At 45.4% G+C, this 15,595-nt stretch overlaps 2 protein-coding genes across 2 annotated transcripts in view; one reads left to right on the top strand and one right to left on the bottom strand.

Annotated features, from left to right (window-relative positions):
- Positions 1 to 14,130, bottom strand: part of QTRT1 (queuine tRNA-ribosyltransferase 1) — a 20,203-nt gene extending 6,073 nt beyond the window's left edge. Inside the window, exons 1-3 of the mRNA XM_006898847.1 lie at positions 13,870 to 14,130; positions 13,440 to 13,508; positions 13,212 to 13,350 (exon numbers count right to left, since the gene is read on the bottom strand). Of these exons, the coding sequence (XP_006898909.1) occupies positions 13,212 to 13,350; positions 13,440 to 13,508; positions 13,870 to 14,112 (451 nt within the window). The 5' untranslated portion in view covers positions 14,113 to 14,130. The remainder of the gene's footprint in view (positions 1 to 13,211; positions 13,351 to 13,439; positions 13,509 to 13,869) is intronic.
- On the top strand, positions 9,985 to 10,984 carry LOC102869944 (activated RNA polymerase II transcriptional coactivator p15-like). The gene is made up of 2 exons (XM_006898801.1): positions 9,985 to 10,037; positions 10,594 to 10,984. Exons 1-2 carry the CDS (start codon positions 9,985 to 9,987, stop codon positions 10,982 to 10,984), a joined length of 444 nt encoding a protein of 147 aa, XP_006898863.1.
- Positions 14,131 to 15,595: the final 1,465 nt, after the last annotated feature.

Below are 15,595 nucleotides of genomic sequence, written 5' to 3'. Positions count from 1 at the left end.
GCGACTCGACGGCACATAACAACAACAACAACATTACTTGCACGACAATAATCCAGAATAAGAGGTGCATAGTCAAGTGGACTGGAGGGGGGCGGGAGAGGGGGGAGGAAATAAGGAAAAAAGTGACATAAAGCAAAGAAGGAAGAAGGCAAAAGAGAATGTCACATTTCTTGGGCCTGAGGGGGCTAGCCGAAACCACTGTCCTGAGACCATCACTAAACCTTAAATCAGAAGGTCATTTGGTAGAAACCCAAGAGCTGTTTGGCTGAACTAGTAAACAATCTGCCTCGTAGCTCTTTGAAGAGCTTATCTCTGTGAGATGAGACTGATCAGCGCCACTCAGGACATTGGGTCAGAAGCCTTAGGGAGCAGTGAGTTAGTGTTACTGGGGGAAGAACGAGCAGGGGAATGAGGGTGAGAAGGGCTGTAGGACTCAAAGAAGCCCATCGGTGCGGCCGAACTTTACTGGATGAAGCGGCGAATTGGCGTAGGGTCTGCTGTGTACAGCCTCAACAACAAATAAATAAATAAATGCTGTTAAGAGGAGAGGGCGAGACCTGGAGGCGGACATCAGACGTCCTCTGATGAAACATAACCTACACACTGACGCCCCGTGATGTTGTCTTGTTCAAACCCAGCTCAAAGCACCAGATCTAGTGCTCGCTTCGGCAGCACATATACTAAAATTGGAACGATACAGAGAAGATTAGCATGGCCCCTGCGCAAGGATGACACGCAAATTCGTTCCATAAAAAAAAAAAAGCACCAGATCTAAACATCTACCAGCAGACAAGTCAGAGGGCAAAGAACAACAGAAGGTAAAGGGGAGGCGGGGGAGACTCCATCATATACACAGAATATACACAGAGAATGATGGGAGCTCTGGTGGTACCATGGTTAAAGCACTCAGAAGCTAACCAAAAGGCTGCCAGTGGGAGCCCATCAGATGTTCCAAACTAGAAAGAGGAACCACCGGTGACTCCACAGAAGGACGAGGCCACTTGCTTCCTTAAAGACCGCTGTTGTTGTCAGGGGCCACTGAGTCAAGTGCGACTCATGGTGAGCCTACAAACAATAAATCCGAAGCCTGTCCTATCCTGTGTTATTGTTGTTACGTGCTGTCGAGTCACCCATAGGGCACCTATGCACAGCAGCTCTGAAGCCTGTCCTTGTCCTGAGCCAGTCTCGCTAATTCCAACACACCTACCCCTCTACCTCAGTAGCTGTATCAATCCATCTCATCTGGGGTCTGTCCTGCAATGTCCTTCTACCCTTCTGAGTATGATGTCCTTCTCCAAGGACTGGACCCTCCTGGCCACATGCCCAAACTATATGAGATGGAGCTTCAAAATTCTAGCCTCCAAGGAGAAACTTGGTTTCACTCTCTCCAAGACAGACCTATTTGTTTTCTTGGCAGTCCATGGTATGTTCAAGACTCTTCTCCAGCACCACAACTCAATGGTACTGATTCCTCTTCTGTCATCCTTAGTCACTGTCCAGCTCTCTGATGCATAGCAAGTAACTGCAAAGACCATGGTCTGGATGAGGAGGATCTTAGTTTCTAGACTGACATTGTTGCTTTTCAGTACTCTGGAGAGGTCCTTGACAGCCGACTTCCCAATGCAACTTGTCTTTTGATTTCCTGGCTGCTGGCGCCAAGAGTGTTGACTGTAATAACCTCTTCTCCATCCATCATGGTGCTGCCAATAGTCCCAGGGGTGAGAATCTTTGTCTTCTTAAAGTTGAGCTTCAAACCATATTGAAGACTCCAGTCCTTGAGCTTCTGCAGTAAGTGCTTCAAGTCCTCCTCAGTTTCAGCAAACAAGGTTTTGTCATCTGCAGAATGTAGGTTTGTTGATGAATCTTCCTCCAATTCTGATGTTACATTCTTCCTCAAAAAGTCAAGCTTCCTAAACGATCTGTTCTGCATAGAGATTGAAAAGGTATGGAGGTGGGATGGATCCCTGTTGCACTCCTTTCATGATTTTTTAACTATGCAGTGTTCCCTTGCTCTGTTCTGAGGACTGCTTCCTGGTCCAAGTATAGGTTTCACATAAGCACAGTCAAGTGCCCTGGGATTCCCGTTTTCCTCAAGGTTAGCCACAGTTTGTTGTGATCCACACAGTCAAATGGCTTTGCATAGTCAATGAAACACAGCTCTCTGCTTTCCTATCCTGTGCCATCCTCACAATCTGACCCTCTCAAGCCCATTGCTGCAGTCACTGTCGATCAAATGGCTTGGAGGGTCTTCCTTTCTTTCGCTGATATTTCCAAGCGTGATGTCCCTTTCCAAGGAATGGCCTCTCCTTCTGCCTCCAAGGAACACTCTGGCTGCATTTTCTCCAAGACACATCTGTCTGTTCTCTTGGCATGAATGTGAATATTCTATGGAATATATTCACTGCTCCTCGCCAACACCACACCTCAAAGATAACAATTTTTCTTCTGTTATCCTTATTTATGCATGTTGTCAGGTGCCATCAAATCCACTGAGACTCATGGTGGTGGTGATGTTGTGCTGTTGAGTCAGAACCAACCCAGAGCTGACACTCCAGTGGGTTTAAGACTCACAGCCCCATGAGTTGCAAATGACTCGACGGCACATAACAACAACCACAACAACAAACAATCCATGGTATAGTCGGTCTCTTCTCCAGCACCACGGCTCGGGGGCGTCAGTTCTCCTTCTATCATTCCTAGTGATCATCCAGCTTTCTTACAAATGGCAAGTGATTGGAAACACTATGGCCTGGATCAGACACAACTTAGTCTCAAGACTGATATCATTGTTCTTCAGTATTCTGGAGAGGTCTCTGACGGCAGACTTGCCCAATGCAATGTGTCTTTTTGTTTCTTGACTGCTGGTACCAAGAGTGTTGATTGTGGAGCCAAACAAACTAAAGCTGCTAACAATCTCAAAAAAAAAAAAAGACTCACAGCCCCAGTTTCATAATGATCCTTACATGCAGCCTGGGCCAAACCAGTGTCCATCTGGTTTGTGGAGATGGGAGGTACAGTTTACAGACGCTGATGAACCAAGGGAACCCTAGACTGTAACCAGGTCCTGGCCCATTGGCCGCATGTCCACCTTATCCGCCACCAATGGGGCTTGAGGTCTATCCTCCAGGACCTATCCACCTCTTCAGCAATATCCTTACCAAGGATACTCCCAATACCACTGGGAGGGTGGGCCTCAGGAGACTTCTAAACCACAGTGTTTGTAGTAAAAGACCAAAGAAGGGAGGACCTGGGCTCCTCCACCTGCCTCACAGCCCGCTGGATGGCCCTCTGTTGCTGCTGTCTCTGGGATTCACTCACCTGACCACCCCAGCCCTCCCGCCCAGGCAGGCCTCCCGCCCAGCCAAGCCTCTTACCCTGCCAGCCCTCTCGCCCGACCAGCCCACCTGGCCAGCCTTACAACTGCCAGGCCTCCTGCCCAGCCAGGCCTCCCACCTGACCAGCCCTCCTGCCCAGCCAGGCCTCCCGCCTGACCAGCCCTCCTGCCCTGCCAGGACTCCCATCTGGCCAGGCTTCCAGCCCTGCCTCTGATAAGTGTGCCTGCCCTTATCTCTTCTGATGACTATAACAAACAACTAGCTTTGCCCAGGCACCCCTACTTTTAATTCAATGGGATTCTAGATTAGTAGGTGTTGCTACTGTTAATTCAGTGATTTGGTCTTTTTTTTTTTTAATGTCCAAAATCCAGTTTTTACTGGTCTCTAACCAATGTGCTAAATGGCTCTCCTTTTGTTTTGGTCAAAGGCTTATGAATATGTGTATTTATAATTTCATAATTAAGACATACTAAACCATGGAACAGCTTCTCTGCTAGCACCTAGTATGTTTCAACAAATTGATCCAAACCTCAAAATAAAAATGACTCATCTGTTTGAATCCACCAGATGCTCTGCTGGAGAAAGAGGGCCAATCTCCTCCTGTACCAGTCAGATCCGATTAGACGGCACACACACAAAATAGTAATAAAATTTTTTTTTAAAAGTGACTCATAGCCCCCTATGAACAGGAGATGTGAACCTTGCCCTACCCTGCACCATAAAGAACTGCTATTGTTAATTGTTGTCAAGTGCTGTCAAGTCAACTACAACTCATGGTGACTGGCACAGATCTGAACCTTGCCCTATCCTGCACCATAAAGACTGCTGTTGTTGTTAGGGACCCACACTGTTATTGTTAGGTACCATTAAAATGACTACAACTCTTAGTTATCCTATAAACAACAGATAGGAACCTCACCCCGTCCAGCGCCATGACTGTGATCACTTAGGCCATTGTTGTTACTGTGTCAATCCAGCTTGTTTACGGTCTTCCTCCCTTTCTCTGACCTTCCACCTTTTCTGTCATGATGTCCTTTCCCAAGGACGGGCCCCTCCTGACACCGTGTCCTAAGTATGTAAGTATGCAGCTAGCCCCCAAGGGGCACCCTGACTGCCCTTCCTCCGGTACAGAAGGTGGTCCGTGGGACAGTCAACACTCTGTTCCAGCACCAGAACCCAAAGGCTTCAATTTAGCTCCTGTCATTCTTATCCATTATCCACCTCTCAGATGCAAAGCCACGTTACTGAAAAGATCATGAGAACGAGCTCACAGCTAACCCTCTGGCAGGATTCTGAGGGGTCGTAAACTGCTTGAGAGGAGACTGCTCATATTTCTCCTCAGGAGAGGGCTGGGGGATTCAAACCTCCAAAGGCCAGACGTCTGGTTAGCAAAGCACCTCCCTACTGACCACACCAGCAGGGCTTCCTCAACGACAGTCAGTCCTTGTTCTCATGTGGGAACGCCGTACTGTGGTTATGTTAAAACAAAACAAAAAACCACCACAAGCCAAAAAACAAAGGCCTCTTTATGTTCTAAAGACCAAACAAATATTTCTAGATGATGTGATATAATACCTAGTATCCCTCAACATAATATGGATGACCCACGGAGTTTTAAAAGCTACAGAGAGACCAGTAAAGCAAACTCAAATTAACTCGAGGGAAGAAAATAATGGAAGAGCCAAAAGCAATGAAACATAGCCACACAAAAGAAAGTGATTCAGCAGTGAAAAAGGAATGCACGCCGATGGGCTCTGAAAACATTAGCTTAGTAATCGGACTCCGTCACAAAAGAGCCCATATTATACAATTCCATTTCCGTGAAACATCTAGAATAGGGAACTCGACAGACTCATCTCACTGTCAACAGGTTGTGGCATCAATTCATAACATGATGGGGGGAGGGATTAGTGGTGAGGGACAGGGCACAGGCAGGAATAAGGAACAGCTGGTACTGGCTAGCATTTCTTTCTGGGGTGATGAAAAAAAAAAACCTCAGGGGAGCTCTGGTGGCCTAGTGGCAAGAAGCTGCAACTACAATCCCAGAGGTGCACAGTTCGAATCCACCAGATGCTCTGCAGGGGAAGGAGGGGCAATCTCTGCCTGTATCAGTCAGATCTGATTTGACGGTACACACACACACACAAATAATAAAATAAAAAAACAAAACAAAACAAAACAAACCCAAAACCTCAAGTTACACTGCGGCAATGCTTTCACCACTCTGAATATTCTAAAACCCCTCGAATTGTACATTTTACAATAGCACCTTACAAACTTTAAGAGAACAAATCTGTCTGTTCAAGTAAAAAAGAAAAGAATGTACTTTTTTGTTTGTTTTTTTAATTCGTTTATTTAATTATTTTTTGTGTGTGCATACCGTCAAATTGGATCTGACGGTACAGGAGGAGATTGCCCCTCCTTCTCCAGCAGAGCATCTGGTAGGTTCGAACCATGTGTGCCTCTGGGATTTCAGTGCAGTCTCTTGCCACTAGGCCACCAGAGCTCCCTAAGAATGTAGGTTTTAAATATATGAACTGTATGGTAAATGAATTAGATTTCAATAAGCTATTGGGGGACGGGAGCATCTCAAAACAAAAGACTGACATAAATTAGAAAAGGTGAAAATAGAGAAACACGCTAAATATTGGATCTTAGGGGGAATAAAGTAAAAATCCAACACCTATTAAGTTGATTAAGAAGAATCGCACGTTATCAACATGATTAAGGAAGAAAGTTCAGGTTCTCAACACCAGGAAGGAAAAAGAGGCATCGCCACTGATCTCTTAATAGTAAAAAAATGTAACAGGATGAGCAACTTTATGCCAAGAAAGTTCAAATTAAGTTCAAGGAATGGCTAACAAATCTAACATAAGACGGAACACCAAGTAGAAAAGCACCATCAATGTGCAAAATCAATCAAGCGCACCATCTAAAACACCCCAAAAACAAAACCCCAGGGCCAGGTGGTTTCACTGGAAACTCCTGTGACACATTTACAGGAGAAAGAACAGCAGTCTCCAGATTCTATCAGAGGATAACACAGGCAGAACACAAGGTGGGCTGGAATACTGAGAAAACACACAAGGTAGCCACAGAGGCCAAATGACAGGTAAAGGTGTTTGTCTATTATTTTTTAATAAGCTGAAAATTTCTCACAAATAATAAGCAATGTATAGAGACTATGCCATGAAGAGCGGGCTCTCTTTTAGGGGAAAAATAGATTTGAACTTGTTATCTGCAGGAATTCACAAAATCTCTTCTTGTTCACAAACATTTTCAAAGACAAATCAGAATTCTTGATGATGGTGTACAAGGGCTTGCACACCCGGCACTCTTGCCTCTCAGTCCTCACTGTCTCAGTCTTCCCCTTATTTTCTAGGGACAAGTATCCTCAATAGTCTTCCAAAATGCCAGGCCCTGCCTCGGAGTCCCAGCGTCTCCGTTCATGCCTCCGTACACACTTCAGGCACTAATTAGCACCAGGTTTGAAGCCTCGCCAGTCTTCCCGGAGCCCAGGAACTCGAAATTGTTTGACAGTTCCAGGCTCATGACCGTCATGGTCACAACAGCAACTTTATCTTTATTTGTGCTTTTTTTTTTAAACAGTCCCTCCGTAAGGACTATCTACTTCGCTTTGTATCCAAAGACAAAATCTGTAGGTGAAAGGAGTTAGCCTTGGTTACAGACTGGTTCATTTCAGGGTCAAAAATATGGAACGCTTCACGAATTTGCGTGTCATCCTTGCACAGGGGCCATGCTAATCTTCTCTGTATCGTTCCAATTTTAGTATATGTGCTGCCGAAGCGAGCACTATTTGTGCTTTTTAAAGACTTCTTATTTATTCTTTGAAAAAAAGCAACACAATAGCAAGGTTCAAAACTGTGTACCCTCAGATGTAAAAAACAAAAAAAATACAAAAAGATATTTAGTGACTGTTTCCTGCTCAAGCAGGGAGAGGTTACCAAGGGCAGGAGGAAACTTCTTTTTTTTTTATGGTAAGAAAAATTTATATTTAGAATTAGCCCGCTGGACTCAGTCTAGATGATCCCAATTTTGCTGGCACCATCCAAAGCATCATAATCAGGAGCAAGTCGAACACAGGCCTTCTTCTCTCCATCAGGCCTAATCAAAGTGTTGACCTTGGCCACATCAATGTCACAGAGCTTCTTTACAGCTTGTTTAATTTGGCTCTTGTTGGCCCTGACATCCACAATGAACACAAGTGTGTTGTTAGTTTCTATCTTCTTCATGGCTGACTCTGGTCAGGGGAAATTTGATGATGGCACAGTGGTCAAGCTTGTTTCTCCTGGGGGCGCTCTTCTGGGAGTATCTGGGCTGACTTCGGAGCCTCAACGTCTTAGGCCGCTGGAAGGTGGGTGACCTGCAGATCTTCTTTTTTTTGGCTACGGGTGCCCTTCAGGACACCTTCTTGGCCTTTAATACCTTTGCTTTGGCTTCAGTTTTGGGAGGGGCAGGGGCTTCCTTCTTCGCTTTCGGCGCCATCTTCGTAGGGGGAGGAAACTTTTGAGGAGGATGGATGTGGTAACTAACTTTAGTGTGATAATTGCACAGGTGCACACAAATGCCAAAACTATATTTCCTTAAATAATTATTGTTGTTGTTGTTATTTGCCAGCCAGTAGCTTGCAACTCATAGAGACCATGGGTACAACAGCCCTGAAACTTATTCTATCCTGTGCCAACATTATTGTCTCTGACACACCAACCCTCATTACCCCAGTCACAGAGTCAATCCATCTCATCAAGGCTCCATCTCTCCTGCACTCTCCCTCCACCCTCCCAAGCATGACGTCCCTCTCTAAGGACTGGTCCCTCCTTGCAACATGTCCAAAGTATGTCAAACAAAGCCTCAGAATCCTTGCCTCCAAGAAGCAGCTTGGTTTCACCCTCTCTAGGATGAATCTGTTTGTTCTCCTAGCAGTCTGTGGTATATTCAATATTCTTCTGCAATGTCACAGTCAAAGGCATAAATTCTCCTTCTATCATCCCTAGTCATTGTCCAGTTTTCTGACACATAGCAAGCAATTGCGAAGACTATGGCCCGGATCAGGCGCACCTTAGTCTCCAGACTGATACTGTTGTTTTGTGCTTCTCTGAAGTAAACAAGAACATATTACTAAAATTTATATGTCAACCGTTAATTCCAAAGATAAAGAAATTATGGATTTTTACCAACTTCTACAGTCTGAAGTTGACCAAATATGCAGTCAAGATGCACTGACAATTACTAGTGTGATTGGAATGAGAAAGTTGGAAACAAAAAAGAAAAAGAATAGAAGAAAAAATTCAACCCTTGAGTTGTAATAAAGAAAGATTCTATAGGCAAAATAAAGCACAACCAACCCAAAGCCCAGTTGCTCCACAGGATACAGTTGGGTAGTCTCTTCCCATAGGGTTTCTTGCCTCTAAAGACCTGCCAGAGTGTCAGCTAGGTGTCAGTTTCAACTTGGCAGTACACAGCAACAACTTTCCAGGCCAAATACAACAGGACTCAGGAAACACCACAAGATGGAATGCACAAAGTCACTGCACCAAAAAGTAGTGGTGACATTCAGCCAATTCAAGAGCGTAGAGAGACTCAAGGAGCGACAGGGCTGAAAGAACAAGTCCAAGCTGCACTGTAAACACTGGTGAAAACAAGCCTCCAGGATTTAACAGGATCAACTGAGATGTTTCAACAAACCGATGCAATGCTAGGGGCCTCCACTCTTCTGTGCCAAGATCTGGAAGACAGAAACCTAGCCAAGCCCGTTAAAGCACTGTATCCATGCCCACTGCAAAGGAAGGTAACTTAATGAAATGCCACATTATTGATCAGACCACACGCAAGTAAAATTTTGCTGAATTGTTAAAAGACGGTTACAGTAGTACATGGGCAGGGAACTGTCAAAAATTCTTGCAGGATTCAGAAGAAGCCGTAGAATGAAGGCTATCATTACTCAGGTCGGACAGATCTTGGCTGAAAGTAAAGAATAACAGAGTTGTTTATCTGTGTCTTATGATTACATGAAAGCATTCACCGCAGGCAAAAACAAATTATGAATAACATTGCGAAGAATGGGAACTCCAGAACACTGTTTATGCTCATTTGGAATAAACACACAGGCAGTGGCTTGAACAGAACACGGAGATAGTTCATGGCTTAAGATCAGGAAAGATCCTCAGCCATGTGCATCAGCATCTATATTTTAGCCATACTTTTCAATCTGTATCTATATCTGTATGCTTAGTAAAGAGTCCGAAATGATAGACTATGAAGAAAAACACAGGAGCACATGAAAGTGGCACAACCTCATTTGCTGAAAACAAAGAAGATTTGAAACACTCACTGATGAACATCAGAAATTTCACCACTGGGAAAATGAGAACTGAGACTCAAACGGAAACTTGTACACCACTGTTCACAACAGCATTATTCACTATCGCAAGAATATGGAAACAGCCCAGATGTCCAACGAATGGACTGAGAAGCTGCGGTACATTTATACAATGGAATACTACGCAGCATGCAGGAGCAATCATTTTGTAAATTACTACCTAACTTGGAAAGAACTGGAGAGCATTATGCTGCGTGAACTCAGTCCCTGTATAAAACCATTATTGTAGAATGAGTATGAGGATCCAAGATGGGAAGAGTGGAAGGTGGAAATACGGGGGTAAGAACGGAGGGTGGGGGATGGTAGGTTGTTAATCAAAGGGTTGCACAATTTGATGGGTGGGTGGGTTGAAGGAAATGGGAAGGATCTTTTTGTGAAAAACAGTGTATTCAAACTTTGTAAACAAATTAGAATTTTTTTTTTTAAAAAAGAGTACATTAGGGGAGCTCTGGTGGCCTAGTGGCGAGGAGCTGCAACTAAAATCCCAGAGGTGCACGGTTCGAATCCACCAGATGCTCTGCTGAGGAAGGAGGGACAATCTCCTCCCATACCAGTCAGATCTGATTTGACGGTACACGCACACAAAAATAAAAAAAAAAAAAAGAGTACATTAATGAGCTTTAATAATCTAAGCAGGGTTAAAAAAAATTCACAACTGGGCCAATAAACATCATGGTAAGTGGAAGAAATACTGACGTTGTCAAGGACCTCATTTGAGTTGGATCTACACTCAACAGTAGTCAAGAAATCAAGGGAGTTTTTGCATCAGGCCAATCTGCTTTGAGCATGTCAGAACACAGAACTGTCATTTCAAAGTGTACGTCACGAGCGGGTGTGCAGGCAGCTCTGTGGCTTCAGGAACAGAACAATACCTAAACCCAAGGAACGTGTTTCTTCAGGCTCGTCTGGCAGTGATTCTCATAGTGAAGTTAACAAGAAGTTAAAGGGAAAACAGCAAGTTGCTGCAGAAAAGTCTGTAAAGAAGCAGAAGACTGGCGAGACCTCCCCAGCTCTGTCCTCCCACCAGAGGAACAAAAGCAGAGATGGTAACACGTTTCCAATTGGAGAAAGGACATACGTCAGTGTTCGACCCTTTAAAGGGAAAGTCCTAACGGAAATTAGAGAATACTGGATGCATCAGGAAGGTGAAATGACGCGAGGAAGAAAAAATTCTTCTCTAAACCCCAAGCAGTGGAGCCTGCTGAAGGAACAGATTTCTGACCTTTATGACTCAATAAGGAAACTATAAAATTAGAGCCCTATAAAACCTGTACCTGTTCTAGGGGTTTTAATCTTCTTTTCACATTGGCTTTTATTTGCTAACTGTTGTTTTCCCAGCTATTGTATATCTGCATTGCAGAACAACTTCTAAGATGAAGACTTTTTTTTTCATTTTTTATTTTTATTGTATTATTTTTTACGTGTACTGTCAAATCAGATCTGACTGGTACAGAAGAGGATTGCCCCCTCCTTCTCGAGCAGAGCAACTGGTGGATTTGAACCGCGTACCTCTGGGATTTCAGTGCCCCGTCTTGCCACTAGGCCACCAGAGCTCCCTTATGAAGACTTTTCTTATGTGCATTATTAAAAACGTTTTGAATTAAGCTAATTGTCAACTTTATGATAGAGAATTGTTTTATGCCCATCACTGAATCTAAAATAAATCAAGACAATTTAAAAAAAAAAGTACACCTGATCCAAGACATTGTATTTTCCATCAACTTACAGGCATATGAAAGTTGGACAGTGAATAAGAAAGACCAAAGAAAAACTGATGCATTTGAATTATAGTGTTGGCAAAGGTAACAGATCATTCAGGAGGGTGGACTTTAGGAAGAAGAATTTGGCATCAGGATTGAGGAAGACTCATCAACAACCTGTGTTATGCAGATGACACAACCTTGCTCACTGAAACTGAGGACTTAAAACATTTGTTGTAGGTCAGACTGCAGCCTTCAGTATGGATCGCATCTCAACATCAGGAAAACAAAATTCCTTACCACTGGGCCAATAAGCAGTATTACAATAGATGGAGAATAGATGGATCAATAGATGAGGTTGTTAATGATGTCATCTTGCTTAGATCCACAATCAACATTCTTGCATTCAGAAGACCAAAAGATAAATTGCATTGGGAAAATCTGCTATCAAGGATCTCTCCAGACTGCTAAGGGGCAATGATGTCAGTTTAGAGACTAAGGTCTGTCTGATCCAGGTATGGTCTTCTCAATTGCTTGCTATGCATCTGAGAGCTAGACAACGAATAGTGACAGAAGAATTGATGCCGTTGAGTTGTGAGGCTGAAGAAGAGTACTGAACATACCATGGACTCTCAAGAAAACAAACAGGTCAGTCCTAGAGAGGGTGAAATCAGTTTGTTCCTTGGAGGCAAGGATTTTGAAGCTCTGTCTCAAATACTTTGGGCATGTCACCAGGAGGGACAAGTCCTTGGAGAAGGAGGACATCCCCCGGAGAAGGGTAGAGGGTCAGTGCAGAAGAGGAAGACTCTGGATGAGATGGATTGACACAGTGACTGTAACGATGGGGGCAGGTATGTCAGAGACAGTGAGGTTGGCTCAGGATTGCACAGGGTTCAGGGCCATTGTTCATAGAGTCGCAATGAGTCATAGTCAACATATAACAACAAGGGTTGCCAGAAGAATAACTACTCTGTCTTGGAATAAGGAAAGCCAGATGTTCCTTAGACTTGAGGATGACATTATGTCTCACATACTTTAGACAAGTTATCAGGGGAGACAGTCAGTCAAAGAAGATCATCAACTGACACAGTAGGTAAGACAGATTGACTGCAATGATAGGCTTAAGCGTGGTGGAGATTGTGAGGTTAGCACAGGACAGGACAAGGTTTCAGTCTGTTGTTCGTAGGGTCATGTAGTCACCTGCACAACACCCAACAACAATCTTTACAGAAGAATGCCTCATCTTCCCCCGTGTGTGAATCACCAACACTTTGGTCAGCAGAGGATAGCTTATCCAAAGATCTCCCAGAGTTCCTTATAATAATAGTGTTGTTATTGTGTGCCATCAAGTCAGCACTGACTCACAGCAGACCCTCCACTGAGTTTTCAGGGCCAGTATAATTGCATGAGAGGAAAGGGCCCATCTTTCTCTTCCATACGCATCCCGGTGGCAGCACTGCTCCTTACCACTAAGCCACAGTTGTTGTTGTGTGCCATCGAGTCAGAAGTGACTCACAGCTGATCCTCCAGCAGAATTGCACTGGAGATTGTCTATTCTTTTCCAGCAGAGCAGCTGGTGGATTTGAACCACGTGCCTTTAAGACTGTAGCACAGCTTCTTACCACTAGGCCACCAGAGCTCCCTAACTGTCCAGAGTCTGCCCATGTGTGCTATTACTTATCCTCACTTCAAGTGGCTCAACTGGAGCTCTGCATGTAAAGGGGTACCCCAAACCCTGGCCTCAGTGGACTGGACTGCTCCCAACTGTTCCCTCACCCAGAGTATTCTGAATCTCCACCGACTTCTCGGGGCTCAGGAGGGTCTCGGCGCCGTCGTAGGGGGAGCGAAAGCGGACACCCTCCTCGGTCACCTCGGACAGGGCCACCAGGGACACCATCTGGAAACCGCCGCTGTCCTGAGGGAAACCAGCAGCTGGACTGTCAGTGGGTGAGGAAGGGGAAGCCCCACCCTAGACAAGGGACCCTGGCCCGGACCCCACCTCACCGTCAGCAGGTTGTGGGGCCAATTCATGAAGCTGTGGAGACCATGGGCCTTCTGGATCAGCTCTGGACCCTGGGGAGGGGAGAGGGAAGCAGCCACAGCGAGGTTAAGGGGCACGCTGGGGTAATCCTTACATTCCATGCTTCCTGAGCCCCGAGCTTGCCTAGTTCATGAACAGTGTTTGAGATTGTCACTCCCCTGCCGCCCTCCCCCCAGGCCTCTAGGAAGTAGGGTCAGAATAAGGGAGAGGGCAGCCCTGGGGGGCAGTGCTGGGATGCAGGAAGGGCCAGCTTAGCTGTCTGACTTCGGGCCAAGGTGAGGTCGGGGTCAGTATGCGTTTGTTGGTTGACTTCCGGAGCCATGTCCAATCTTAGGACTCAGTCCAGAGCTCCCCACCCTCCGCCGCGTTCCCACCCGGGCAGAGCCCACGCACCGGCCTCAGACCCAGATGGTAGGTGTTGCCCAGGCAGAGGCGGCAGCCCAGCGCGTCCAGCTGCTCCGTCGTGATGCCCTTCATGGTGGCCTGCGTGCCCACTGGCATGAACACCGGAGTAGCCACCGTCCCGTGCGGCAGCAGCAGTTCGCCCGCGCGGGCCCTCGAGCGGCTGCACTCGGCCACCAGGCGCAAGATTCGGGGCGCCGAGTCCAGGGAAGCCGGGGTGGCTGCCGCCGCCATCTTGACAGCCGGAACCACGTGGGCAGAAGAAAGTGGGCGGCGCCATGATGGCTCTGATCACGTGATACGTGGCGCGCGCCGAGCCTCGAGAGGGCGTCTGGGTAACCATGACAACAGGCGCGCGTGCGCTCGTGCCCGCTAGGCGCCGCCAGTAGCGCGTCACCGCGCAGACTCCAGTTGCCCAGGCTTTGAATTTTAGTTGTAAATCCAGCCTGCGCCATCATTTTCTCCTCCATCGGCTGGGGCACGTGTTGACAGAAGGGCGGTGTGGAAATGGAATGGAAATGATGGTTGTGTAGATCTTTACACAGAAACTGACATCTGGTGTTCAAGAAGGAAGACTCCTCTAAAACAACTATGAGACATCATCTCACCCCAGGTAGAATAGCAAAATTTAACAGAACAGCAAGCAACAAATGCTGGCGAGGTTGTAGAGAAACTGGAACCCTTATTCACTGTTGGTGGGAGTGTAAAATGGTGCAACCACTGTGGAAGGCGGTATGGCGCTTTCTCAAAAAGTTGTAAATAGAGATACCATTTGACCCAGCAATTCCACTACTGGGAGTATACCCTAAAGAGCCCATAACTGACATCCAAGCAGATATATGCACACCCATTTATTCACAATAGCAAGGAGTTGGAAACGACCCAAGTGCCCATCAACAAACAAATGGATAGAGAAACTGTGGTATATTCACACAATGGAATACTACGCTGCATTGAAAAACAAGGATCTCATGCAATATTATTCAAAATAGGTGACTCTGGAGGACATTATGCTGAGTGAAGTATCTCAGTCACAAAAAGACAAATAACTGCATGGTGCCACTGTTGTAAAATAGGACTGACATCGGGGTTGGGGAGAGACTGAAAAAGATGCATTGAAACAGATGAGGGAGAAAACTGTTTAAAGGGGATATGTGATTAGGTATTTTTTTTAATTATTTTTATTTTATTATTTTTTCTTGTGTGTACTGTCAAATCAGATCTGACCAGTACAGGAGGAGACTGTCCCTCATTCCAACCTCATGCTTCCAGGATTGCAGTACAACTTCTTGCCACTAGACCACCAGAGCTCCTCGTGATTAGGTATTTTTGTCATGACAGGAATCTAGAGCGAAGGCTACATGGTGGATTGGACCTGGGGGAGGGTTTGTAAAACAATGAAATAATTTTTCTTTCACTTTTCCAAGAGGGTAGTCTACTGGGGGGAGGGTTGGGAGGGGAGAAAAGTGCAACAATGAATGAATGGAAATCCAAAGTCTGTAAATTTTTACTGAAATTAATAATAATTTTAAATTTAAAAGAAAAAAGAAGGAAGAATCTCTGTTGATGTTACAGTCACCAGTCTCTGCCACCTCCTCACTTCCTAATCCAGGACCTTTGCTGGAACCTTCTAGTCTTAACAAGTCCTCTTTTATCTTCTAGGTCTCGGGCTGAAGACCATCTCAGAGAGTCCTGTGACTACTTTTCACAACCCATA

This window comes from Elephantulus edwardii, unplaced genomic scaffold (assembly GCF_000299155.1).
Source record: "Elephantulus edwardii isolate Elephantulus edwardi_28Jun2011 unplaced genomic scaffold, EleEdw1.0 scaffold00237, whole genome shotgun sequence".
Taxonomy (NCBI): domain Eukaryota; kingdom Metazoa; phylum Chordata; class Mammalia; order Macroscelidea; family Macroscelididae; genus Elephantulus; species Elephantulus edwardii.
This window is presented reverse-complemented; position numbering and strand designations above follow the sequence as displayed.